We start from the raw sequence: 24707 nt of genomic DNA on the forward strand, positions 1-24707 counted from the left end.
GGGGCCGGCCCACCGTCGGCGCTTAACCGGCACCATCGTTATTATTATCTATTAGGAGGATTATTATTACCCCGCCCTCACTCTGACCCCGAACCTTGCCTTGTGCTCCCGGTCCCTCCCTTTCTAATCGTCACAGTCGCGGTTTGTGCTGAGTGCCGACTATGGGCCGGGCACTGTACTGAGCGCTGGGGCGGACGCGGAGAAAACGCAGTCCCGTCCCGACCCCTTATGGGGCCGCAGACCGAGCCCCCCGCCCCCCCCACCCCAGCCCACCCGCCCCCTGCCATCGATCGATGGATCGATGGATGGAGCGGTGGTATTTCCGGAGGGGTTACTGTGTGCAGAGGGGTGGGCTGAGGGCCGGGGGCGGAGGAGGGGAGAGGAGATGGCGGTCAGGGGTCCTGACCGCCGGGAGCTTCCAGTCCGGGCCGGACAGAGGGAGAAATCGAGGAAGGGTGGGGTGGGGGGGGACCCCAAACCAAGGCCCCGCCCACTTACCCAGAACCCCGCCCACCACCCACACCAGGCCCCGCCCCTCGACGAGCCCCGCCCACTTAGCGACCGCGCCCCACACGCCACCACAGCCCCGCCCCCTTACCAGAAATCCCGCCCCCTCCTCGAGCCCCGCCCCTTTACCCCTCCCCTCCCTGTGCCCCGCCTGCCTCACCTCGTGGTGTGATCCGCCCCCCTCCTCTCCCGGCACGTGACCCGCCCTCCCTCCTCAGCCCGCCCTGTGCCCGCCCCTCGCCCTGTGACCCACCCGTCCTCCGCACCCGTCCTCAAGTGCCCCGCCCCTCCTCCTCCTCACTCCGCCACGTGCCCCGCCCCTCCCCGCGCCACGTGCCCGCTCCTCTCACCCCGTCACGTGCCCCGCCCTTCCTCACCCCGCCCCGCTCTTCTCACCCCGTCACGTGCCCCGCCCTTCCTTACCCTTCCACGTGCCCCGCCCCTCCTCCCCCCCGCCACGTGCCCCGCTTTTCTCACCCCGCCACGTGCCCCGCTCTTCTCACCCCGTCACGTGCCCCGCCACGCCTCACCCCCGTCACGTGCCCCTTCCTCCTGTCACGTGCCCCGCCCTTCCTTACCCTTCCACGGGCCCCGCCCCTCCTCCCCCCGCCACGTGCCCCGCTCTTCTCACCCCGTCACGTGCCCCGCCCCTCCTCCCCCCGCCACGTGCCCGGCCTTTCTCACCCCGCCACGTGCCCTGCTCTTCTCACCCCGTCACGTGCCCCGCCTCACCCCCGTCACGTGACCCTCCTCCTGTCACGTGCCCCGCCCTCCTTACCCTTCCACGTGCCCCGCCCCTCCTCCCCCCGCCACGTGCCCCGCTTTTCTCACCCCGTCACGTGCCCCGCCCTTCCTCACCCCGCCACGTGCCCCGCTCTTCTCACCCCGTCACGTGCCCCGCCCCGTTCTTCTCACCCCCGTCACGTGACCCTCCTCCTGTCACGTGCCCCGCCCTTCCTTACCCTTCCACGTGCCCCGCCCCTCCTCCCCCCGCCACGTGCCCCGCTTTTCTCACCCCGTCACGTGCCCCGCCCTTCCTCACCCCGCCACGTGCCCCGCTCTTCTCACCCCGTCACGTGCCCCGCCCCGTTCTTCTCACCCCCGTCACGTGACCCTTCCTCCTGTCACGTGCCCCGCCCTTCCTTACCCTTCCACGTGCCCCGCCCCTCCTCCCCCGCCCCGTTCTTCTCACCCCGTCACGTGTCCCGCCCCAGTCACGTGACCCTTCCTCCTGTCACGTGCCCCGCTCTTCTCACCCCGTCACGTGCCCCGCCCCACCCCCGTCACGTGATCCCCTCCTCCTGTCACGTGCCCCGCTCTTCTCACCCCGCCAGGTGCCCCCGGCCTTCCTCACCCCGCCACGTGCCCCGCCCTTTCTCCCCCCGTCACGTGCCCCGCCCCTCCTCCTCCCCCCGCCCCCTGCCCCGCCCCCTGCCTCGCCCGTCTGGGGGCTGTGCGTGTGCAGCCCGGGCTTTCCTCCCCCCAGCGGCGCTGACGCCGTTCCCCGGGGCCCGGCGCGTGGGCCACCCGTATCAGAACCGGACGCCGCCGAAGCGGAAGCGGCCGCGCACCTCCTTCTCGCGCGCCCAGGTCCTGGAGCTGGAGCGCCGCTTCCTGCGCCAGAAGTACCTGGCCTCGGCCGAGAGGGCGGCGCTCGCCAAGGCGCTGCGCATGAGCGACGCCCAGGTCAAGACCTGGTTCCAGAATCGGCGCACCAAGTGGCGGTGAGGACGCGGGGGGGGCGGAACCAAATGGCCGGGCGGGGGGGGGGGGTTGGTTGGGGCAGGTGCGAGGCCGGGGGGGCGGGGCCGAGGGCGGGGTGAACCAAATGGAGGCAAGGTGGGGGGGGAGGAGGGGGCAGGAGGCACCAAGTGGCGGGGAGGAGCGGGGCAGGTGATACCAAGTAGGGGGGGAGGTGTGAGGGAGGGTGAACCAAGCGGTGGCAGGATGGGGGGGGGGGGGGAGTGGGGCAGAAGGTACCAAGTGGCGGCAAAGCGTGGGGGAGGTGCGGGGCAGAAAGTACCAAGTGGTGGGTGAGGTCCCGAGATGGGGGGGAGCTGAGGTGTGAAGGAGGGTGAACCAAATGGCGGCGGGGGGGGGGGGAGGAGTGGGGCAGGAGGTACCAAGTGGTGGGGAGGCGGGGGGGGGTGGAGGAGAGGGGCAGGAGGTACCAAGTGGTGGGGAGGCGGGGGGGGGGGGGGAGGAGAGGGGCAGGAGGTACCAAGTGGTGGGGAGGTGGGGGGGGTGGAGAGGGGCAGGAGGTACCAAGTGGTGGGGAGGCGGGGGGGGGGGGGTGGAGGAGAGGGGCAGGAGGTACCAAGTGGTGGGGAGGCCGGGGGTGGGGGGAGAAGTGGGGCAGGAGGTACCAAGTGGCAGCAAGGGCGGGGGGAGGCGCAGGGACTACGACACCATTCAGTCAGTCAGCCAATCTTATCGATAGAGCGCCTACCGTGTGCAGAGCACCGTGCCAAGCGCTTGGGAGAGTCCAGTGGTGAGGGCCTAAGAGATAGCGTCGTCAGTAGTCATCGGTATGATTAAGGGGTGGGGAGACCGGGGGAGGTGAGGCCTAGCGAGGAGGGGGCCGAGGTGTGAGGGAGGGTCATCCAAGTGTGCCCGGCGGGGCACCGGCCCCGAGATCGAGGAGGCGCGGGAGGGCGGCGGGGGGTCACCCCGTCCCGAGCCCGGTCTCCCCGCCCCCCCGCCCCTGACGGCGGCGCGGCCCGGCTTGTCCCAGCGCAGGCGGCAGACGGCGGAGGAGAGGGAGGCGGAGCGGCACCGGGCCGGCCGGCTGCTGGTCCAGCTGGGGCAGGACGCCCTGGCCCGGCCCCTGCCCCTGGCCCGGCCCCGGCCCCCGCTGGCCCCGGACCCGCTCTGTCTGCACAACTCGTCGCTCTGCGCCCTGCAGCGCCTGCAGCCCTGGGCCGAGGACCACAAAGTCGCCTCCGTGTCCGGCCTGGCCTCGCTCGTCTGATCCCGGGCCCGGCCCGGCCCTCCCCGGCCCTCGCCGCGGGTCGCGTCGGGCGGCGGAATAAAGTGACGGAGGAGCCGTGGGTCCGTGTGGAGCGCCGCTTCTGTGGGGGCGGCCGGGCCGGGCCGGGGCGGGACCGCCTCTCCGAGGGCCCGGTGGCCTCCGTCCGTCCCCGCCGCGACGCCCCGACGAAACCCGGGTTCATCCGGGGGTGATCGCCAGGCCCCGGGGAGGGGCTCGTGGCTTTTCTCGTGCCCCCCACCCCCCTCCACCCCATTCATCCTCGGCCCACCCACGGGTTCCCTAATCCCCCAGAGGACCCCTCCACCCGACAAAGGGGCCGGATCTCACGACGATCGGAAGGAGCGGGGAAGCGGCCGGGAGCTGGCCTCGAAGCCGGGGTCGCCCTCTCACCCGCCTCGGGGCGTATTTCCAGGAAAGAAGCCCGGGGTGGGGGGGGGGCCGCTCTGGTGGGGAGAGAGAGGGAGAAGCGGGGGGCCGGGACCCGAGCGCGCACGGTCTCCCGCCGACGTCCGGCCCCCCGAAACGCAGCTCGATGCCCACGCGGGCACGCAGGGCACACGCAGGGCACCCGGGCCCCCGCACAGACGTGGCGTTATCAAAAAGATTTTATTCCATCAGATTGCCGCCGTCTGGGGCGGATGGGACCGGGGGGCCTCCCCGCCCCGAAAGCCGGGGGCGGGGGAGACGGAGGGGCTCTTCTGGGTCCCGCAACCCCCGTTCCCTTCGGGTTCAGCGGTCGGGGGGCCGGACCCCGGCGTAGCGACCCCCGACCCGCCGCCCTCTCCTCTCCGGACGGACCGGTCACTGCAGGGCACAGGCCTCTGCGTGGCCCGGCCCGGGGGCGCGAGGAGGGGCGGGGGGCTGGGCCGGGGGGTCCGGCGGGGTCTCCCGCAGCTGGTCCAGGAGGTCCCGGCTCTCGCCGGGAGGCAGGTTGCTGAGGAAGTACGGCGGGGCCAGCTCCACCAACCTGGGGGCAGAGGCGAGGGGGCGCTGGCACCACTCCCCGTCCCCCTGGGGACCCCCACTTGGCCACACGGGTGCCCGGACCCCACCCCACAGCGAGAGCGGCAGAGAGGCCGGGCCTGGGAGGCGGAGGCCCTGGGTTCTACTCCCGGCTCCGCCCCCGGCCGGCTGGGTGACCTCGGGCGCCAGGCACGGTACTAAGCGCTAGGGTGACAGCAAGCGCTTCAGCGCCGTAAAAGAAAAAAAGAGGGGAAGACAGGCCCGCCCCCGTGGCGGGGGAGTCTCTCACATGCGCGGCTGGACGGCCGAGACGACGGACAGGCAGTTGTCCCGGGACACGGAGAAGGTGTGGTAGATGACCCAGGGCGGGGGCCGGGCGGGCGGACGCCGGTTCCGGTAGCAGCAGGAGGGGGACAGCTGGGCCACGTGCTTGTGCGTCAGGAGCACGTAGTTGCCGGCTCCGTCCGTGTCCCGGGCCACCTGCCGGGGCGGGGCGGGCCTCGAGTCCGCGGCACCGTCCCATCCCCTCCCCTTCGGAGGCCCGCCTCCTCCGGGAGGCCTTCCCCGACCCGGCCCCCCCCTCCTCTTCTCCCGCCCTCCCTCCTGCGGCGCCCTGACCCGTCCCCTTTCTCCGTCCCCCCGCCCCCCCCCGTCACCGACGTCCCCTTGTGTCCCATCTGTCGATTTAGAGTCACGTCCGTCTCCCCTTCTGGACCGTCAGCCCGTGGTGGGCGGGGCACGTGTCCGTTTAGCGATGCACCGTCCTCTCCCGCGCGCTCGGTACGGTGCCCCGTAAATACGGCCGGACGGCCGGACGCAGCCGGGCCCGGCCTCCCCGCCCCCCGAACGGCCTCCCCGTCGCGGCCCGCGCGGCGGCGGACCTTGAGGAAGTAGCCGGACACCAGCGCCTTCTGAAGGGCTTCCCGGTTGCGGTCGGAGCCGAAGGCCGGGGGGGAGACGGGCAGCTCGATGCGGTGCATCAGCGCCAGCAGCTCTTCGCGCAGGGCCCGGGCCCGGCACAAGGCCTCCCAGCTCAGGCCCCTCGCCTGGCACCAGGACTCGTCCTCGCCACCTGCGCCGGACGGACGGACGGACGGATGGACGGACCGCCTCTCCCCGTCCGCCGGCCCCGGGGCCTAGGAGGCGGCGGCCCCCCCGGCTCGGAGGGAAGCAGCGGGGGTCTAGTGGATAGAGCCTGGGCGACGGAAGGACCCGGGTTCTAATCCCCCTTCCGCCGCTTCTCGGCCCGCGTGACCTTGGGCAAGTCACTTCACAGCGACCGGCCCGTGGCAAGTGCTTGACGAAGACCATTAAAACCCTCCGCAAAGTTTTCTGGGCCTCAGTTCCCTCAGCAGTGAACTGGGGAATAGAGACCGTGCCTAATGGCGAGAGCCCGGGCCCGGGCGTCGGAAGGGCCTGGGTTCTAATCCCCGCTCCGCCCCGTGTCTGCTGGGTGTCGCGAGGCAAGTCACCTCGCTTCTCTGAGCCTCAGTTCCCTCCTCTGTACAATGGGGATGAAGACCGTGAGCCCCATGTGGGACAGGGACTCGGTTCAACCTGATTCGCTTGTATCCCCCCCAGTGCTTAGCGCAGGGCGTGGCACATAGTAAGCGCTTATCAGATACCACAGTGATGATTACGACGTGGGACGAGGACCACGTCCAACCTGATTAGCTCCTATCTACCCCAGTGCTTAGAACAGCGCTTGCCACGTAGGAAGCGCTTACCACTAATTATTATCATCATCATCATCACGTGGGGGACGGACTGCGTCCAACCCGTTCAACCTGCATCCACCCCAGCGCTCGGAACAGCGTTTGACACACTGTGAGCGCTCAACACCACGATTGCTATTATAATGCGGGACATGGACTCCGTCCAACCTGATCAGGTTGCATCTACCCCGACGCTCGGTAGAGCGCCTGGGACGTAGCAAGCGCTTAAATACCGATTAAAGAAGATAATGAGAGGAGTCGTAATTATTATTATCGTGCCCGTTCTGCGCCACGCTCCAAGCACTGCCCTAAGCCCCGGGGGAGATGGTGGGATCCGATCCCCGTCCTCCACGGGGCTCCCAATCTCCACCCCGTTTTACAGATGAGGGAACTGAGGCCCAGAGAAGGGATTTGCCCAAGGTCCCGCAGCAGACCCACGGCCGAGCCGGGATTAGAACCCAGGTCCTTCTGCCTTCCGGGCCCGGGCTCTTCCCGCTAGTCCACGCGGCTCCTCCGGGCCCGGGGCGCCCCTCCTCCTCCCCCTCGCCCCCCACCCCGTCAGGGGCTCCAGGGTGGTCTCTCCGCAGAGCCCCGGCCGTCCCCCCGGCCGAGGGCCACCGCGGGGGTTTGGGTCGGGCCGTGTCCGTGAACTCCCCGAGCCGCAGCGGAGGGCGCGGAGCCCTCCGGGAGGCCGGAGGTCGGGGTGGCGGGGGCCCTCACCCTGGACGAAGGCGTCGTACACCTGGATCAAGGTGCTGTGGTCGCCGTCCGGATGCTCCAGGGCCCGGCGGCGGGCGGCCTCCTCGGCGCAGCGCGGGGGGACCTCGAATCCGGGGGCCGCTGGGGGGAAGAAGGGGGCGTGGCCGTCGGGACGGAGAGGCGCCGGTCCTCCCCTCCCCCCCGCCCCCGAGGGGCTCCTGGGGTCGGGGACCGGACCGCGAGCTCGTCGCGGGCGGGGACCGCGTCCGCCCATTCTGCTGGATCGTCTTCCCCCGAGCGCTCAGTCCGGCGCTCTGCACGTAGCAGGGGCTCAGATACCGGTGACGGCTCGACTCTAGACGGTCCCTCGGGACCCTAAGATCGCCGTGGGCCGGGAACGCGTCTCCCAGTTCTTCCGTCCTCTACTCTCCCCGACGTTGGGTACGGCGCTCTGCTCGATGTTTGAAAATACCACTAGACGGACGACTGACCGTTGACCGTCCTCCTAACCGACAAGCTCGTTACGGGCGGGGAACGGGTCTGCTCTGTTGGACCGGCCTCCCCGGAGCGCTCGGTACGGTGCTCTCCGGAAAGCGCCCAAGAGATACCGCTGACTGACTGTTCCTCTAGACTCTCAGCTCGTCGCGGGCAGGGAACGCGTCCCCCAACTGTACCGTACCCAACTCTCAGGCCGGCGCTCTGCCCGCAGCAGGCGCTCGGTAAGTACCGCGGCTTGATCCGTTCGGTCGGTCACGCTGCGGGCGGGGGAGGCGCCTGTCACCGTCCTCCCGGACTCTCCCGCGCGCTGGGTCCACGGCCCCGCAGGCGGTGAGCGCCCGGTAAACCCCAACGGCCGCGTGACGGAGCGCTGCCCGCGCGCGGAGCGCTGCCGGGCCGGAGAGGCCGGGGCGGCCGGTCCGGGGGTCCTTTACCGGTCAGCATGGCGGCCAACGTGAGCATCTCGTCCACGCAGTCGAACTCGCAGGCGGCCAGCAGGGCCTTGGCCAGCTCGGGGGGCAGGGGCAGCTCCGACAGGATGATCCCCAGGTCCGACAGGTCGCCGTCGTCGTCCAGGGCGGCCAGGTAGTCCAGGTCTTCCAGGGCCTGCATGAAGGCCTCGGGGGCTGAGAGACGCAGAGAGACGGGGAGGGGAGACCGGGGAGAGACGTAGCCCGGGGCGTCGGGCCCACGGGACGGGGCCGGCCGCCGGGGCGTACGATGGTAATGACGGTGAGCGCGGCATAGCCTAAAGCGCTTACAACGTGCCAGCTCCCCGTCTCCATCCCGCCGCGTCAGCGGAGGCCCGGGGACCCGCCCCGGGTCACCCGGCCGACCCGTGGCGGAGCCGGGATCGGAACCCGTGACCTCCCGGCTCCCACCGCCGCGCCACGCCGCCCTCGGCGGCGGCGTCGACTGAGCGTTGGCTGTTGGGAGAGGCCCGCAGGACGGAGCCGGTGGGCCCGCTCCCCGCCCGCGACGACGGCGTGCCGCGGGAGGAGCGCTTAGCGCAGCGCTCTGCGCGCCGGGGGCGCTCGGTAAATACCACCCATTGACGGGAACGCACGTTGGGAGGCAGCGTTGCCTCGTGGCTCGAGCCCGGGCCTGAGAGTCACGGGGACCTCGGGTTCGATCCCGGCTCCGCCGCCTGCCTGCAGGGTGACCCTGGGCTCGTCGCTTCACTCCTCGGGGCCTCCGTTCCCTCATCGGTCCAACGGGGCCGAGGTCGGCGAGCCCCGCGGGGGACAGGGTCCGGCTCCCACCCGGGGAGCCCCTGCCCGCCCCGGCGCTCAGTACGGCGGGGGCGGCAGCGTGGCCCGGCGGAGAGGGCCCGGGAGTCGGGAGGACCTGGGTTCGAATCCCGGCCCCGCCACCCGTCTGCCGGGCGGGCGGTTCCCCCGTCGGGTAAAACGGGGACGGGGACCGCGAGATGGAGCCGGGGGTCCGGCCCCGGGGCCCAGAACGGCGTCCGGCCCGTAGCGAGCGCCCGGCCCGCGGCAGGCGCTTAACAGGTGCCGCAAAAGAAAGGGCGTCTCTCACCGGGTCGGTCGAGGAAGTGGCACTCCCCGGGTCGGGCGACGTGTTTGCGCTTCAGCAGCAGCACCAGGCGACTTAAATTCTCCTCACACACCCGGGGCGGGGGGAGGAGGGGCGCCTCCTCCTCCAGGAACGACTCCGGGTAGAGGCGGAGGCAGGAGCCTGGGGGAGGAGGGGGCGGGACAAGTCCGGACACCCGGCCAAGCGCTCGCCGCAGTGCTTCGCGCGGAGCCGGCGCCCGGGAAGCGCGCCCGCAGGGACGGCCAAAGTCCAGGGAGATTAGACGGTGGCGCCGCCCGCTCCCCGTCGCCTAGTGCGGTTCTTCGCGGACGGCGGGGGCTCCAGAATTGCGGACGAGTGAATTACGGAAGCCCGGAGAGATGACCTCGTTGCGTCGTCCTCTCCCGGCCGCTCGGTACAGCGCTTTGCGCACGGCAGGCGCTCAGTCGATAGGAAGGAGCCGATCGCGGAATCTAGAGAGCTAGCGTGTCCCAGCCAGCCTCCCAGCTCCGAGCTCTACCCGCAGGAAGCGCTCAGTGAATAGCGGCGATCGAATTTCCGGAGACCCCAGACCGCGTCGCCGCCCCGTCCTCTCCCGAGCGCTCGGCGCAGCGCTCTGCACACGCTAAGCGCTCGATCGCCGCCGCCGATCGATCGATGGGAAGAAGGGGGAGGAGAGAATGGGGTCGGGGGGGGGGGGGCGGGGGTTCCGGAGGAAGGCCGCCGCGGCTCGTCGCGGGCGGGGAACGCGTCGTCTTCCGGCGCCGTTCCCTCGGCCCCCCCGCAGCGCCTCGTCCAGTGCTCCGCACGCGGTAAGCGCTCCGTCAACACCCCGCCACGACAACAGACGCGCGCCCTGCCCGCGAGGCGCTGGGGAGCGGGGGGACGGACGTGGATGGAAATCCGTCTTCCTACCTGGGGGCGAGCCCCTGGCCCGCAACCTCCGGGCTTCTGCTTGGCTCTTGCTGATGGGCCTCAGGACCTGAGATTCGGCTCGGATCTGGGGGTTATAAACCTGCGCCGCCGGCCCCCCCCGGGACGGGCGTTAGCGTCCGCCGGCTCTCCCTGGCTCCTGGGGGCCAGGCCACGTCCCTGTTCTAGTCCATCCCCCCGAGCGCCTAGTTCGGCGCCCCGCACACGGTCCGCGCTCGCTAAGTACCGTCGAATAGGTGACGCGGGGGCGGGCGTCGCCGGTTTTTGGCTGCTGTGGTATTTGTCAGGCGCTGACTGTGAGCCGGGCGCCGAACTAAGCACTAAGCAACGACTCTCCCCCGCTTCAAAGCCTTCCCTGACGCGGCCCCCCCTCACTTTCCTCTCGTCCCACTCCCTTCTGCGTCGCCCCGGCTCGATCCCTCGATCCGTCCCCGCTCCCGGCCCCGGGGCCCCCACGTCCGTCTCCGTCGTCGATTTCTCTTCGCGTCCGTCTCCCCCTCTGGACCGCCGGCTCCCTGTGGGCAGGGGCCGGGTCCCTTCTCCTGTCGAATCGCACTCGCCCGGCGCCCCGCCCGCGAGCGCTCGCTGAACCCGAGCGTGACGGACAAGATCGTCGAGGTCGGACCCGCTCCCCTGTCCCGTGGGGGCCGACGGTCTTCGTCCCGGGCCCGAGGCCCAGAGGGGCGGAGTGACTCGCCCGAGCGGACGAGCCGCGGGGTCGGGGTTAGAACCCGGGGCCTCTCCGGCGGGGCTGCTTCCCGGCCGCTGGCCCGCGCTCCCGGCTCCCCGCCGGGATTCGAACTCGGATCCTCTGAGTCGCGGGCCCCGGGCTGCACTCCCGGCCCCCCGCCTCCCCCGGCCCCCGGCCTCACACTCCGTAGCTCCAGTCCGGCGTCGACGACGTGGCGGCCGGTGGAGTGGAAGGAGAAGGACCAGTCGGCCACCCAGTGAGTGACCACGACCCTCCGCGCCGTCCCCTCCGTCGCCTCCTCGTACACGGCCTGCGCGGCCGGGCCCAGCCCGGGGTGCAGGGGCAGCACCAGGAGGGGGCCCGCCTCGCCCGCCGTCTCGGCTTCTCCGCGCAGGATCTCGCAGCACCGGGAGATCTCCTGGGGGCAGAAGGGGCGGCGGGGGAGGAGGCGGAAGAAAGGGCGGGGAGCGACTCCCTTGGATTCTCCTCCCGCGCTTTCGCCCCGGTGCCCGACTACCCGCTTCCCGTCCGGCCCCCGGGGGCGGCGGTGACGTGGTAGGGAGGGTGCCCGCTTCTACGGCCATCGACGGCCGGGCCGTCGGCCAAGCGCTTAACTCGGTGCCGGGCACCCTGCCGAACGGGTCTCACACGGGGCTCACGGCCCAGGTAGGAAGGAGGGCGGGCGTCGAATCCCCGTTCTGCGGCGAGGGCACCGGGGCCCGCGGAGGCGACCCGCCCGAGGCCACGCCACAGACGGACGGCGGAGCCGGGAGTTGGAACCCGCCGGGCCCGGGCTCCGCCCCCGCCCCCGCCCCCGGCGCCTCACCTCCTCGCCGGCCAGGTAGACGAGCACGTCGCCGGGTCCGCCGGCCCGGTGCAGCGCCCACACGGCCTCGCAGGCGGCCCTGACCCGGTCCCGAGGGGCGGGGTCCCTGTAGACGGGGGCGGGGGTCTCCCCGGGCCCCTCGGGCACGCGCACGGTCGGGGGGTCCCCCCAGAAGGCGCGCAGCTTGGGTTCGAGGGCCGGCTCGGTCACGACGACCAGCCGGGCGGGCCCGAGCCCCGGGCCCAGGACGACGTCCCGCAGCAGGCCCTGCAGGGCGTCCGACGCCACCGACCGCTGCTGGACCTCGTCCAGGACCAGGACGCCCCACGACCCCGGACCGGGGGCCGACGCCACCTCCCGCAGCAGCAGCCAGTCCCAGCAGAACCTGCCGGGGGCGGGGAGAGGGGGGCGCTCGGTCAGGGGCGCTCCGTACGCAGCCCCCCGCGTCGGAGCCGTCCCCAGCGGTCCCCCCAGGCCGTCGGCTCCCGCTCGAGCCTCGCGGCCCGCCGAGGGCAGGGAGCGCGTCTACGGATTCTGTGCTCCTGGACTCTTCCGAGCGCTCCGTCCAAGCCCCGGCCCCCCAGTGAGCGCTCGGGAAATACCACCGACCGGCCGGCTACACGACGGCCCCGTAGCGGGCCCCGGGGAGGAGACGCGTCCCCCGACCCCGTTCCCTTGGGACTGTCCCCCAAGCGCTCGGCCCCATCTTCTGCACGCGGCGAGCGCGCGCGAGATAGACCGTCGGACGGCTCTAGGACGGTAAGCCCTCTACCGACGGAAGCAGCGGGGCTCGGTGGAAAGAGCCCGGGGCTCGGGAGTCGCGGGTCACGGGTTCTAATCCCGTGCGACTCGGGGCAGGTCGTTCCTCGGTGCCTCGGTTCCCTCCTCCGGGAGATGGGGACGAGGACCGGGAGCCCCACGCGGGACGAGCCGACGACCGTCTATCCGCCCCAGCGCTCGGGACGGCGCCCGGCACGTCGTGGGCGCTTCGCGAACGCCGCCGCCGCCGCCGTCGTCGTACGGGGCCAAAGGCCGGTCGCTCGCTGGACGGGTGCCGTCGGCGGGCCCGGGGGACCGGGAGGGGGCGGGGCGGGGGGGCTCTGACCGGAGCAGGGCGTCCGGGCGGGCGCAGTCCTCCAGCGGGACGCTGTAGCCGACCTCGTGGCCCAGGCTGAGCTCCATCTCGTCGGCGGCTCGCAGGGCCAGGCTGAGGGCCGCCAGGGGCTCCGGCTGCGACACCACCACCGGCCGGCGCCGGGCCTCCGGGCCCCCGCCCAGGGCAAACTCCACGCACCAGTGCGGGATCTGAGGGAGGACGCCGCCGGGGCCGGGCCCCGGGGGGACCGGAGTGCGGAGGGAGAGGAGGAGAGCGCTCGCACGAGGGGCTTCTCACCGCGCCCCTCCCGCTCGCCCCTTCCTCCTCCGCGCCCCCGGCCCCCTTCCCTCCCGCGGCCGCCGGTCCCCCCTCCCTCCTCCGCGCCCCCCGACGGCCCCCGGTCCCCCCGTCCTCTTCCGCGCCCCCCGGGTCACCGCCGGGTCCGGGGCGGGCACCTGGGTGCTCTTGCCGGTGCCGGGGGGCCCGACCACCAGGACGACGCCGGTGGGGCTGCGGGCCAGTTGGTCGAGCAGGCGGGCCCGGGCGGCCCACACCGGCAGGGCCCGGCGCTGCGACAGCAGCCGGGCGTAGCGGCTGGACACCGGCAGCCCGTCGTAAGGGTTCACCGCCAGGGCGGCGCCACCGCCGTCGGGGTCGTCGCCCGCCGCCTCGGGGTCCCGGCGCCGCCACATCGCCCGCCGCCACCGCCGCCGCCGCCAGGGGGCGCCCGCCCCGGGGCCGGGGACCCCCACCGCCGGGTCACGTGACCCCTCCCCCCCCCTTCCCTCCGGCGCGCGCCCGCAGCCGCTCGCGCCGACGCGCCTCGGCCCCGCCCCCCCAGGTGAGTTCCGGCCCCGCCCGCGGACGGTTGCCACGGCGACGCCGGACGCCGCGCACGCGCGCCGGGGAGGCGAGCGATGGAGCGGCCGCGCGGGGCACGCCGGGACGGGGAGCCTGACTGCGGCGGCGCCGAGGATGCCGGGAGATGCAGTTCTTCGGCCAACGGCCGACGCCCCGCCCCTCCCCCCCCCCCCGCGTCCCGTCCCCCCCCCCCCCCCCCCCGGAAAGGGAGTGAGGAGACCAGGCCGGTGTCGGTGAAAACCCTGGATTTAATGGGGGACGGGGGCAAGCCCGGCCGGCCCCGCCAGCTGCGGGCGCCTCTCTCCGCGGCGGCCCCCGGCTCCTCCGCGCTCGCGGTGCCTCCTCCGTCCCTCACGGGCCGTCTTCGGGTCTCCGGGCGTGCTTCTCCAAAAAACGCCTGCGAGGGACGGCCGCTGCGTGACCCCCCTCCCCCGCCCCGGCCCGCCGGGACGCCCCCGTCCCCGGAGCGGGCGGGCACCGGAGGAGCCCCGTCCCGCCGCCCCCCGCCGCCCCCCCTCACCTGCGGGCCTGCTCGTACAGCGCTTCTTTCCGCTCCCGCAGACTCTCGTGTCGGGCCCGGGGAGACTTGGCGAAGGTCAGGGTGGAGGGCCGGCCGGAGGAGAGGCGGTCGGGGCCGGCCGACGGCGGGGTCGCGGGCCCCCTGCCCGCACGCGGGGCCGGCCCCACCGGAGATCCGGCCTCGGGGGCGGGGGGAGGGGGCGGCGGCGGGTGGCGCCGGTCGGCGGACGCGGGTCTCTCCAGCAGGTTGGTGATGGTGGCGTCCACGCAGCCCGTGCGCGCTGGGAGGCGGAAAGGGGCGTTCGCCGCACCCGAGCGCCGCCCCGGTCCCCCGTCCCCCGTCCCCCGTCCCCCGTCCCCCCGTACCCAGGTCTCTCCTGATGACGCCCAGCGGCACGTGAGGCAGGACTTCTTTGACCCGCTGGGACAGCGTGGCCAACCGCCCGTCCGGGCCGGGGCCGGCCGGGAGAGGGGCCGGGGGCGAAGGCGGAGCTGCGGGAGAGGGGGGAGGTGAGAGGCGAGGCGCTGGGCGGCGAGGGAGGGGGCGGGACGGGGCGCGAGCCGGGGGTCCGCACCTGCGCGGGCCCGAGGGGCCACGTGGCGCAGCCGTTTGAGGTGTTCGGCTTTGTCCGCCGGCGTGAGGCGAGTCCCGGCGAGGCCCAGCTCCGCGGCCACCAGCTGGAGGGGGGGGGGGCGCGACCGTCCCTCCGTCCGGGGGCGGACGCGGCCCCCCGGCCCCCCCGCCTCCCGAGCCCCGCCGCCTCCCGGGCCCGCCCCCGGCCTCCCCTCCTCCCACCTGCTGCACGCGGACCGCCAGCTCCTCGCTGGCCTCCCCGGGCTCCCGGCGGACGGGCCGCAGCCACCTGCGGGGGGCGGGGGTGAAGAAGGGCGCGATGACGCGGGGGGCGGCCCTCTCCTCCCCTCCCCTCCCCTCCCCTCCCCTCCCCGCCGGCCGGCCGCGGCCCCCTCCGCCCGCCCCGGCCGGGGAGAAGACCCAAGGCGGCGGGTACCTCACTCGGTAGACGGTGAAAGGGATGAAGAGCGCCCAGAGCAGCTCCGAGACCCAGCAGGCGCCCGCCACGTTCTGCGGGGAAGGCGAGGGGGCCGGGCCCGGTGAGCCCGGGCCGCCGCCGCCGCCGCCTCCCCCCCCGCCACCCCCCGGCCTCGGCCGCACTCACCACGGACACCAGGGGCCGGTGGACCCGGAGGGTCAGCGGACTGGCACCACCTCCTGAATGGAAAACGGCCAGGAGCTGGTCGGGGCCAGCGCGGCCGGGAGGGAAACGGCGAGGGTGAGCGGCGCGGCCCGGCCCGGGGCGGGCGAGGACGCGGCGGGCGGCTCTCGGGGCGGGCTCCCCCGCCCCCCCGTCCCCCCCTTACCTGAAGCCGCAGCAGCCCCTCGCGACCGTTGGTGGCCTCCTCCTCGGGGAAGAGGAGGAGCGGGTGGGGCGGTCCCCCCGCGAGGCGCAGAACCGCCGCAGCGCCTCCGCCAGGTCCCCTGACCGTCCAGCTCCACAAGCCCCGCGACCAGCACACGAAGCCCGCGGGCCCGGACAGGAGGGGCTGCGGGGGAGGGCCGAGGTGAGAGGCCGAGGTGAGAGGCCGGGGAGGGGGCCGGGGGGGGTCCGTCCACCCCTCCCTCCCTGCCCCGCGGGGCGGCCGGAGGGGCGGCGGGGGGTCCCCCGGGGACTCACGGTGCTGCAGCGGGTCAGGCAGGTTGACCATGTTGTGGTCGAAGGGCGTCACGTGGTTGGAGACGTAGACTCGGGCGCCGCGGTCGCGCAGCTGGGGGTCCCGCTCCCGGACCACCAGCCCCAGCACCCCGCACATGGTGCGGACCACCAACCTGCCGCGGGGACGGGGCGGGCGGACAGACGCGCGGACTGGACGCTGGCCTCCCCCGGCGGGTGCCGGGCCGACGGGGCCCGCCTCCCCCCCGCCCCGGCCCCGGGCGGCTTTGGGCCGACGGGCATCCGCTCCCTCCGCCCCCCGGGCGGTGCCCGACCCTAATCGCCCTGCTCCTTATGGGCAGGGACCGTTGGCCGGCATCCCCGTCCTACCGGGCTCTAAGCGCTCGGTACGGTGCCCTGCACGCCGCAGGCCCTCTAGCCCGTCAGCTCGCCGGGGGCAGCGCTGTGTGTCCGTCTGTCCGTTGCGGTGGACTCTCCCAAACGCTCAGTACAGCGCTCTGCACGCCGCAGGCCGCTAGCCCGCCAGCTCGTCGTGGGCAGGCAGTGTGTCTGTTGTTGTCCTGCACTCTCCTCAACGTTCAGGACAGTGCTCCGCACACCGCAGGCCCGCTAGCCCGTCAGCTCGTCTCGTGCAGGCAGTGTGTCCGTCCGTCTGTTGTCGTGGACGCTCGTAGGCGCTCAGTACAGCGCTCCGCACGCCGCAGGCCCGCTAGCCTGTCAGCTCGTCTCGTGCAGGCAGTGTGTCCGTCTCTTGTTGTCGTGGACGCTCCTAGGCGCTCAGTGCAGTGCTCTGCACACTGCAGGTCTCTAGCCTGTCAGCTCGTCTCGTGCAGGCAGTGTGTCCGTCTGTCGTCGTCGTGGACGCTGGTAGGCGCTCAGTACAGCGCTCCGCACGCCGCAGGCCCCCTAGCCTGTCAGCTCGTCTTGTCCAGGCAGTGTGTCCGTCTGTCGTCGTGGACGCTGGTAGGCGCTCAGCACAGCGCTCTGCACGCCGCAGGCCCCCTAGCCTGTCAGCTCGTCTCGTGCAGGCAGTGTGTCCGTCTCTTGTTGTCGTGGACGCTCCTAGGCGCTCAGTGCAGTGCTCTGCACACTGCAGGTCTCTAGCCTGTCAGCTCGTCTCGTGCAGGCAGTGTGTCCGTCTGTCTGTTGTCGTGGACGCTGGTAGGCGCTCAGTACAGCGCTCCGCACGCCGCAGGCCCCCTAGCCTGTCAGCTCGTCTCGTCCAGGCAGTGTGTCCGTCTGTCGTCGTGGACGCTGGTAGGCGCTCAGCACAGCGCTCCGCACGCCGCAGGCCCCCAGCCTGTCCAGCTCGTCTTGTCCAGGCAGTGTGTCCGTCTGTTGTCGTGGACGCTCGTAGGCGCTCAGTACAGCGCTCCGCACGCCGCAGGCCCGCTAGCCCGTCAGCTCGTCTCGTGCGGGCAGTGTGTCCGTCTGTCGTCGTCGTGGACGCTGGTAGGCACTCAGTACAGTGCTCCGCACGCCGCAGGCCCCCAGCCTGTCAGCTCGTCTTGTCCAGGCAGTGTGTCCGTCTGTCGTCGTGGACGCTCGTAGGCGCTCAGCACAGTGCTCCGCACGCCTTAGGCCCGCTAGTCTGCCAGCTCGTCTTGTGCAGTGTGTCCGTCTGTTGTCGTGGACGCTGGTAGGCGCTCGGTACAGCGCTCCGCACGCCGCAGGCCCCCAGCCTGTCAGCTCGTCTTGTCCAGGCAGTGTGTCCGTCTGTTGTCGTGGACGCTCGTAGGCGCTCAGTACAGCGCTCCGCACGCCTTAGGCCCGCTAGCCTACCAGCTCGTCTCGTCCAGGCAGTGTGTCCGTCTGTCGTCGTCGTGGACGCTCGTAGGCGCTCAGCACAGCGCTCCGCACGCCTTAGGCCCGCTAGCCTGCCAGCTCGTCTGGTGCAGGCAGTGCCTCCGCCCGCACCGAGCCGACCTGACCGGGCGAGCGCCGTGGCGCTGGGGGCGGGGGGGGGGAGGGGGAGGGGGGTCCCGGGCGCTCGGTACAGAGTCCCACCCCCCCCCGGGGGAAGGGCCACCTGCGGAGGCCGCCGTCGGGCAGGGCGCAGCTGACGAGGAAGACGTGGAGGCCGAGGAAGAGGCGGAGGACGAGCAGGCACAGCCCGACGGGCGCGTAGAGCAGCAGCACGAGGAGCGGGAGGCCGGCCCCGGGGAGCCTACGGACACGGGACCGGACGGGACGGGACCGGCCCCCGCCGGCCGGGTCACACGGCGCCCGGGGGAAGCGGGCCGCGGGAACCGGCGGGGCGGGGCGGGGCGGGGGACGGGCCGCGGCGCCCCGGGCCTCACCGGTAAGAGTCGAAGAGCCGCTCGGGCCCCGGCGCGGGCTCCATAGTCGCCGTCACTCGGCCGCCGTCGCCGTCGCCATCCTCTCCCGCCGGGCCCGGGCCGGGGGGCGGGCCGGGGGGCGGGGCGGGGCGGGCCGGCCCGGGCCGCGATGGCCTCTGGGAAAGCCAGGACTACAAGTCCCGGCGGCCTCCGCGGCGGCCGGCTTCGCAGCGGGGAGGACTACAGGTCCCGGCGGCCTCCGCGGCGCCCCGGCCCCTGCGGCCGGCGGCTTCGGAGCGGGGAAGGGGTGGGGGGGGGAGGACTACAAGTCCCGGCGGCCTTCGCGGCGGGCGGCTTCGAAGCGGGAAAGGGGGATCTCCGTGGTCTTTGGAATCACTGGGCATGGGGGGGGGGGGGGAGGACTATAAGTCCCGGCGTCCCTCGCGTTGCCCAGGGCTCCCATGAGGGGTCCTTGGAGGCGGGGAGGTGGGAACTACAAGGCCCGGCATCTTTTGCGGCGGGGCCCGGGGCAGGGGGGAGTGTGTGTGTGTGTGTGTGTGCGTGCGTGGAGGGAACTCCAAGAGCCGGCATCCTTTGCGGCGGGCCGGGCCCCCCCTCTCGGGGAGGACTCCAAGTCCCGGCATCCCTCGCGTGGCTCCGGGAACTCCAAGAGCCGGCATCCTTTGCGGCGGGCCGGGCCCCCCCCCCCCCGGGGAGGACTCCAAGTCCCGGCATCCCTCGCGTGGCTCCGGGAACTCCAAGAGCCGGCATCCTTTGCGGCGGGCCGGGCCCCCTCTCTCGGGAGTCCGGCCGGGGGAGCCCTGCCAGTCCCGGCATCCCTCGCGGCAGAGGCCCATCCGAGTCCCGGCATCCTCCGCGGCCGGAGCAGGAGCGGGAGGAGCAGCGGGAGGAGGAGGAGGAAAAGCAGGGGGAGGAGGAAAAGCAGGGGGAGGAGGAGCAGCAGCAGCAGCAGGAGCAGCAGCAGAAGGAAAAGCAGGGGGAGGAGGAGCAGGAGGAGCAGCAGCAGGAGGAAAAGCAGGAGGAGCAGGGGGAGGAGGAGCAGCAGCAGGAGGAGGAAAAGCAGGGGGAGGAGGAGCAGCAGCAGGAGGAGGAAAAGCAGGGGGAGGAGGAGCAGCAGCAGGAGGAGGAGCAGGGGGAGGAGGAGCAGCAGCAGGAGGAGGAAAAGCAGGGGGAGGAGGAGCAGGAGCAGGAGGAGGAACGGTGGGGGATGGCGGCGCTGAGGAGGGCGGGCCGGGCCCTGGGGGTCCTGGGGGTCCCGGGCCGGGCCCCGGCGGAGCGGGCGAGGCCCCGCGACCCCCGGGCCCCCGCCTTGCCCTCCGCCTTGCCCTCCGCCGGCGGGCCCCGGGCCCGGCTGGGCTGGGCGGCGGGGGGCGCGGGGGGGGCGGGGCTGCTGCTGCTGCTGTGGGGGCGGGGCGGGGGGCCGCCGGGGGTCCAGGCCGCCCTGCCGGAGCCCCCCTCCCCCCGCCGGGTCTACAACTTCATCGCCGACGTGGTGGAGCGGGCCGCCCCCGCCGTCGTTTACATCGAGATCCTCGGCCGGTACCCGCTCTCCCCCCCTCGCTCCCCGTGGTCCCCGCGATGTCGGTCCTCGTCCCCCTTCCCCCCCCCCCCCGGGGAAGCGAGGCTGTCGCGCCGCCGGCCCGTGGCGGCGCCGGGATTCGAACCCCGGACCGACGACTCCCAAGCCCGGGCCACGAGCGCTTCCCACTGACGTGACGCATCCCCCCCCCCCCCCGCCGCAACCGCCGAACTGTCCCGTCCAACCGCCGAGTCGCGAGTTCGGATCCCGGCCCTGCCACTCGCCCGCCGGGTGGCCGTGGGCGAGTCGCTTCCCTTCTCTGGGCCTCAGTTCCCGCGTCTGGCAAATGGGGGTGAAGAGTGGGAGCCCCACGTGGGACCTCCTGATTGCCCCGTGGCTCCCCCGGCGCTCAGAACGGTGCCCGGCCCGTAGTGGGCGCTTAACGGACGCCGGCATCGTTGTCGTCGGCCCGGCGCCCCGCGCGTGGGGACGCCGCCGTCCGTCAAGCGCTCACTACGCGCCCAGCGCCGTCCCGAGCGCCGGGGGAGATGCGGGATGACGGCGTCCGGCCCTCGCGGGGCCTCGCTTCTTGGGATCCCCGTCTCGGCCGACGAGGGGACCGAGGCCCAGAGAAGCGGAGCGACTCGCACGGCAGGCACGCGGCGGAGCCGGGATTAGAACCCCCGACCTCGGGCCGTCGCCACGGGAGCCACGCCGCGCGCAGGAGGCGCTCGGTCGATACGGCCGGAGGAGGGAACCGGGGTCCGGGCCCAGCGCCGGGGTCCGTGCGACCCGACCCCCGCCTCGGGGCTCTCCGTCCCCATCCCCGTTTCCGGAGCCGAGGCGCGGAGAAGCGAGGCCACCTCTCTTCCAGGGGGCGTTGGACTATCTACCGCGCGCCGGCGACCGCACGGGGAGGCGAAGCGGCGACTCGCTTTTCGAACGGTCTCGAAGCGCTCAGCGTAGGCCGGGCACCGCGCCAGGCGCCGGGGGAGAGCCGAGATCGTCGGGCGGGTCGGACGCCGTCCCCGTCGTCCGGCCATCGGTGGAGCGCCCACCGTGTGCGGAGCACTGTGCCGAGCGCTCGGGAGACTCCGATGCAGTAGGTAGACGCGTTCCCCGCCCTCGGGGAGCCGACGGTTTAGAGGCGGGGAGACCAAGGTTGGGGGGGGGGGGAGGACGAAGGGGGCAAATCGGGGCGAGGCAGAAGAGGGTGCGAGAGGAAAGGAGGGGGGAACCTAGTCGGGGAAGGCCTCCTGGAGGAGGTGTGCCTTAAACGGCGCCCCGAAGGCGGGGGGGGGAGGCGGCGTCCGTCGGCTCCGAGGAGGGAGGGCGATCCAGGCCGGAGGGACGATAAGGGCCGGGGGTCCGCGGTGAGATAGAGGAGGTGGAGGGGGTCGGCCTAGGAGGAGTGCGAAGTGCGCGGGCTGGGGTGTGAGGGAGGGGAGGTGATGGACCGCCGAAGCCCTGGGTGAGTTTCTGTTGGATGCGGAGGTGGGCGGGCGGCCCCCCCCCCCCCCTCCCCCCGGAGGCCTTAGAGGAGCGGGGTGACGTGTCCCGAACGCCCCTGTAGCAGAACGACGCGGGCGGCGGAGGGAGGCCCGGACCGGGGTGAGGAGAGGCAGGAGGCCGGGCCGTCCCCGAGGACGCGGGAATCCCGGCGGGAGAGGAAGAGCCGTCGCGTTAACGTAGCGGCGGTCGGGGTGGAGAGGAGAGGGCCGACTTTTCGCCTGTCCCTCCCGGGGCTCCCGGCCTTCCTCCCCGTTCTCCGGGCGGGGAGACCGAGGCACGGGGAAGGGAGGCGACCCGCCGCGCCGCGCCGCCCTTCTCCGGCGCGCCGGGGGCCGGGGAGGCCCGAGGGGGATCCCACGGACGGGGGGCCGTCGCTCGGCCCGGGCCGAGGTTTGGGAAGAGCGGGTCGGGGGGCCGTCGGGACCCCGAGGTGTCGGCTTCCGGGCCGCACCGGGGACGCGTCTCCGCCCCCGGCCTCTCCGCCCCCCCCCCTCTCCGCCGTCGCCTCGTCCGGGACGGGGAACGCGCCCGCTCGCTCTCACGTTGTCCTCTCCCGAGCGCTCGATCCAGTGCTTCGCGCCCAGTACGCGCTCCGCAAATGCCATCGAACGAAGGAGCGAGCCCCGGTGCCTGGCACGGTGTCCCGGTCAGCGCTCGGGACGGGGCCCGGCGCGTGGTAGGCGCTTAACGAGCGCCGTGATCATCCGACCGGAGGTTCGCTGTGGACGGGGAGCGACCCCGTTGTAGCCGGCCCGCCCGAGCGCCTGGTTCAGGAGCGCTCAGTAAACGCCACCGACGGACCCGAGGCCCTCCCTGCAGACCGCAAGCTCGTCGTGGGCCCGGAGCCCGTCGGCCAAATCCGCGATTCCGTGCCCTCCCGAGCGCGCGGCGCGGCGTTCGGCGCCCGGCGAGCTCTCGGTAGATGGGGCTGACGGGCGGGTGTCCCGCGCTCTCTCCCCCCCCCCCGCGCCCCCCGTCTGTCCAGGCACCCGTTCTCCGGGCGGGAAGTGCCCATCTCCAACGGGTCCGGCTTCGTGGTGGACGCCGACGGGCTGATCGTCACCAACGCCCACGTGGTGGCCAACCGCCGGCGGGTCCGGGTGAAGCTGCCCAGCGGGGACACCTACGAGGCCACGGTCACCGACGTCGACCCCGCGGCCGACATCGCCACCCTGCGCATCCGCCCCAAGGTGGGCGGCGGGAGAGGCGCCGGGGGCGGGTGGGGACGGGGCGGCGGGGGGGCCGGCGGGACGCCCCCCCCCCCACCTCTGCCCCTCGCGCCGCCCGCCAGGAACCCCTGCCCACGCTGCGGCTGGGCCGCTCGGCGGACGTGCGGCAGGGCGAGTTCGTGGTGGCGATGGGCAGCCCCTTCGCGCTGCGGAACACCATCACCTCCGGCATCGTCAGCTCCGCCCAGCGCCCCGCCCGGGACCTCGGACTCTCGCAGCCCGACGTCGAGTACATCCAGACGGACGCCGCCATCGACGTGAGGGCCCTCGGGGGAGGGGGAGGCGGGGGCGTCTCTCGGTCTCCCCCGGCGCCCGCCCCCCCAGCCTCCGTCTCTTTTCCCTGCAGTTCGGCAACTCCGGGGGCCCCTTGGTCAACCTGGTGAGTGTCCCCCCCGCCCGCCCTCCACCCCCACCCCCGACCTCCGCCTCCTCCCCCAGGCCGCGAGCCCGTCGTCCAGGCCGCGAGCTCCTCCTCTGGACCGCGGTCTCCACGTGGCCGCGGGAACGCGTTCGGTCGGACTCTCCCAAGCGCTCAGCCTAGTGCTCTGCGCAAAGAAAGCGCTCCATAAATGCGACCGACCCGCTGACCCGATGGCCCCCGGCGAGGCGACGGAGGCCCGCCCGCCGCCGGCGTGAGGATGGGGCGGTGTGGACGCGCCCCTCGGCCTCCCGCCCCCCCCCCCCCCGCCCCCGAGGGCGTGCCGGTGGTCTCCCGGCCCGCGCCGCCCCTCTCGCTCCCGAAACCGAGCGGGGGCCCGCGTCCCTCCCCCTCTCCAGGACGGAGAGGTGATCGGGGTGAACACCATGAAGGTGACGGCGGGCATCTCCTTCGCCATTCCGTCCGACCGGCTGCGGGATTTCCTCCGGCGAGGGGAGAAGAGACGTGAGGAGGGGGAGCCCCGCTTGGGGGGGGCCGCGGGGCGGGGCCGCGGGGGTCCCCGGGACGGGCCTGGAGCGGGCCGCCGGGCGCGGGTTCGGCGGGGCCGGCGGGCGGCCGCCTCACTCCGTCTCCGTCCCGCCCAGGTTCCTGGTTCGGGGGTGACGGGACCCAGCGCCGCTACATTGGGGTGATGATGCTGACCCTGACCCCCAGGTATCCTCGGCGTGGGGGGCTGGGCGCGGGGAGGGCGGCCCCGGGGGATTCGAATCCCGGCTCCGCCGCTCGTCCGCGGTGCGGCCTCGGGCCCCGGTTCCCTCGTCGGCGCGGCGGGGATTGAGTCCGCGGAGGCCGTGGGCCGCAGACGGGGTCCGGCCGGATGAGCCGTTTCTACCCCGGCGCTTGGGACGGTGACTGGCACGGCGTGGCTCGGCGGGTGGAGCCGGCGCCCGAGATTCAGAAGGACCCGGATTCTAATCCCGGCTCCGCTGGGTGACCTCGGGCGGGCCACCCGGCTTCTCTGGGCCCCGGTCCCCTCATCCGCAAAATGGGGATCGAGACCGCGAGCCCCACGTGGGACAAGGGACCGCGTCCGGGCCCGTCTGCCGCTGTTCCGCCCCGGCGCTTAGAGCCGCGGTGGGCACGGAGTAAGCGCTTGGTAAATACCGCGGGAAGCGATACCGTAGAGCTGGGAGGTGGGGCTGGGGGCGGAGCTGTCCCCTTCGTCCACCCCCCCGCCCCCCCGCCCCCAGACCCGCGGCATTCACGTCCGTGACGGCCGTTTATCGGTTGACGGGCACGCCTGCCTTCCCCCGGGTCGGTCCGTTCACTCGATCGTTTGTGCCGAGCGCTTACTGGGGGCGGAGCGCTGCGCCGAGCGCCCGGGAGAGGACAGTACCGCAGTCGACAGCGACGGGGTAGACCGGAGGCTCGTCCCGGGCAGGCGGCGTGTCCACCGACCCTGTTCCGTCGGACTCTCCCGGGTGCTCGGTAGAGCGCCCCGCGCGCGGCCAGCGCTCGGTAAATACCGGCGGTCAACCGCTAGACTCCCGAGCGACCCTCTAGACCGTGAGCCGGTCGCGGGCGGGGGGGCGTGCCGACCGGCCCCGCGGCAGCGGGCTCGGTACGGTGCCGTGCGCGGAGCAAGCGCCGGATGGACACGCTCCATCACGGTTTTGGAGGAGAACGGGGGGCTCGAGGCGGGGGGCCGCCCCGTCCCGGGCCGGTCGTGACCGGCGGTCTCCCCCTCCCCGTCCCCGCCCGGCCTCAGCATCTTGGCGGAGCTGCAGCTGCGGGAGCCGGGCTTCCCCGACGTCCAGCACGGCGTCCTGATCCACAAGGTCATCCTGGGCTCCCCCGCCCACCGGTGAGGAGCGGGACGGGGCGCGGGAGCGGGTCCCGGGGGCCGGGGGGGCCGCGGCGGGAGCCGCTGACCCCCGTCCCCCCTCCTCCCCGCCGGCCAGGGCGGGGCTGCGCCCGGGCGACGTCATCGTGGCCATCGGGGGCCGGCCGGCGCGGACGGCCGAGGACGTCTACGCGGCCGTGCGGACGCAGCCCCGGCTGGACGTCCGCGCTCGCCGGGGGGACGAGACCGTGACCGTCCACGTGACGCCGGAGGCCACCGAGTGACCCCCGCCCCGACCGCCACGCCCCACGGAGGGGCGGGGTCTCCCACCCCGCTGGACCCGGGGTGGGCCGGGGCGGACGGGGGCGGGCCGGCGGGGAGCCGGCCCTTCCCCCCCC

At 73.7% G+C, this 24707-nt stretch overlaps 4 protein-coding genes across 4 annotated transcripts in view; 2 read left to right on the forward strand and 2 right to left on the reverse strand.

The window, feature by feature from the left end:
• The window catches only part of TLX2 (T cell leukemia homeobox 2), a 7491-nt gene extending 3934 nt beyond the window's left edge, over nucleotides 1-3557 (forward strand). The window contains exons 2-3 of the mRNA XM_029062694.1: nucleotides 1994-2231; nucleotides 3247-3557. Of these exons, the coding sequence (XP_028918527.1) occupies nucleotides 1994-2231; nucleotides 3247-3478 (470 nt within the window). The 3' untranslated portion in view covers nucleotides 3479-3557. The remainder of the gene's footprint in view (nucleotides 1-1993; nucleotides 2232-3246) is intronic.
• Nucleotides 3558-4086: 529 nt separating this feature from the next.
• DQX1 (DEAQ-box RNA dependent ATPase 1) lies at nucleotides 4087-13150 on the reverse strand. Its single transcript, XM_029062696.2, has 11 exons — nucleotides 12912-13150; nucleotides 12466-12665; nucleotides 11361-11745; nucleotides 10716-10952; nucleotides 9826-9925; nucleotides 8914-9072; nucleotides 7809-8000; nucleotides 6898-7017; nucleotides 5344-5534; nucleotides 4752-4942; nucleotides 4087-4466 (listed from the first exon to the last, which is right to left on the reverse strand). The coding sequence occupies exons 1-11, from the start codon at nucleotides 13146-13148 to the stop codon at nucleotides 4301-4303; spliced, it is 2178 nt and encodes a 725-aa protein (XP_028918529.1). The 5' UTR covers nucleotides 13149-13150; the 3' UTR covers nucleotides 4087-4300.
• A 442-nt stretch (nucleotides 13151-13592) lies between these two features.
• Nucleotides 13593-17932, reverse strand: AUP1 (AUP1 lipid droplet regulating VLDL assembly factor). The gene is given in 14 exon segments (XM_029064188.2): nucleotides 13593-13714; nucleotides 13838-14117; nucleotides 14203-14328; nucleotides 14412-14514; nucleotides 14633-14699; nucleotides 14847-14920; nucleotides 15015-15089; nucleotides 15217-15290; nucleotides 15293-15339; nucleotides 15341-15399; nucleotides 15531-15548; nucleotides 15550-15682; nucleotides 17557-17694; nucleotides 17828-17932. Coding segments are annotated over 14 exon segments (1284 nt in total). The 5' UTR covers nucleotides 17872-17932; the 3' UTR covers nucleotides 13593-13668.
• Nucleotides 17933-17975: 43 nt separating this feature from the next.
• HTRA2 (HtrA serine peptidase 2) lies at nucleotides 17976-24670 on the forward strand. Its single transcript, XM_029062697.2, has 9 exons — nucleotides 17976-18113; nucleotides 19203-19366; nucleotides 21844-22048; nucleotides 22150-22344; nucleotides 22434-22466; nucleotides 22865-22970; nucleotides 23111-23180; nucleotides 24235-24330; nucleotides 24428-24670. The coding sequence occupies exons 1-9, from the start codon at nucleotides 17976-17978 to the stop codon at nucleotides 24591-24593; spliced, it is 1173 nt and encodes a 390-aa protein (XP_028918530.1). The 3' UTR covers nucleotides 24594-24670.
• The last annotated feature ends 37 nt before the right edge of the window (nucleotides 24671-24707 follow it).

The sequence above is a fragment of the Ornithorhynchus anatinus genome, chromosome 4 (assembly GCF_004115215.2).
Source record: "Ornithorhynchus anatinus isolate Pmale09 chromosome 4, mOrnAna1.pri.v4, whole genome shotgun sequence".
NCBI lineage: Eukaryota > Metazoa > Chordata > Mammalia > Monotremata > Ornithorhynchidae > Ornithorhynchus > Ornithorhynchus anatinus.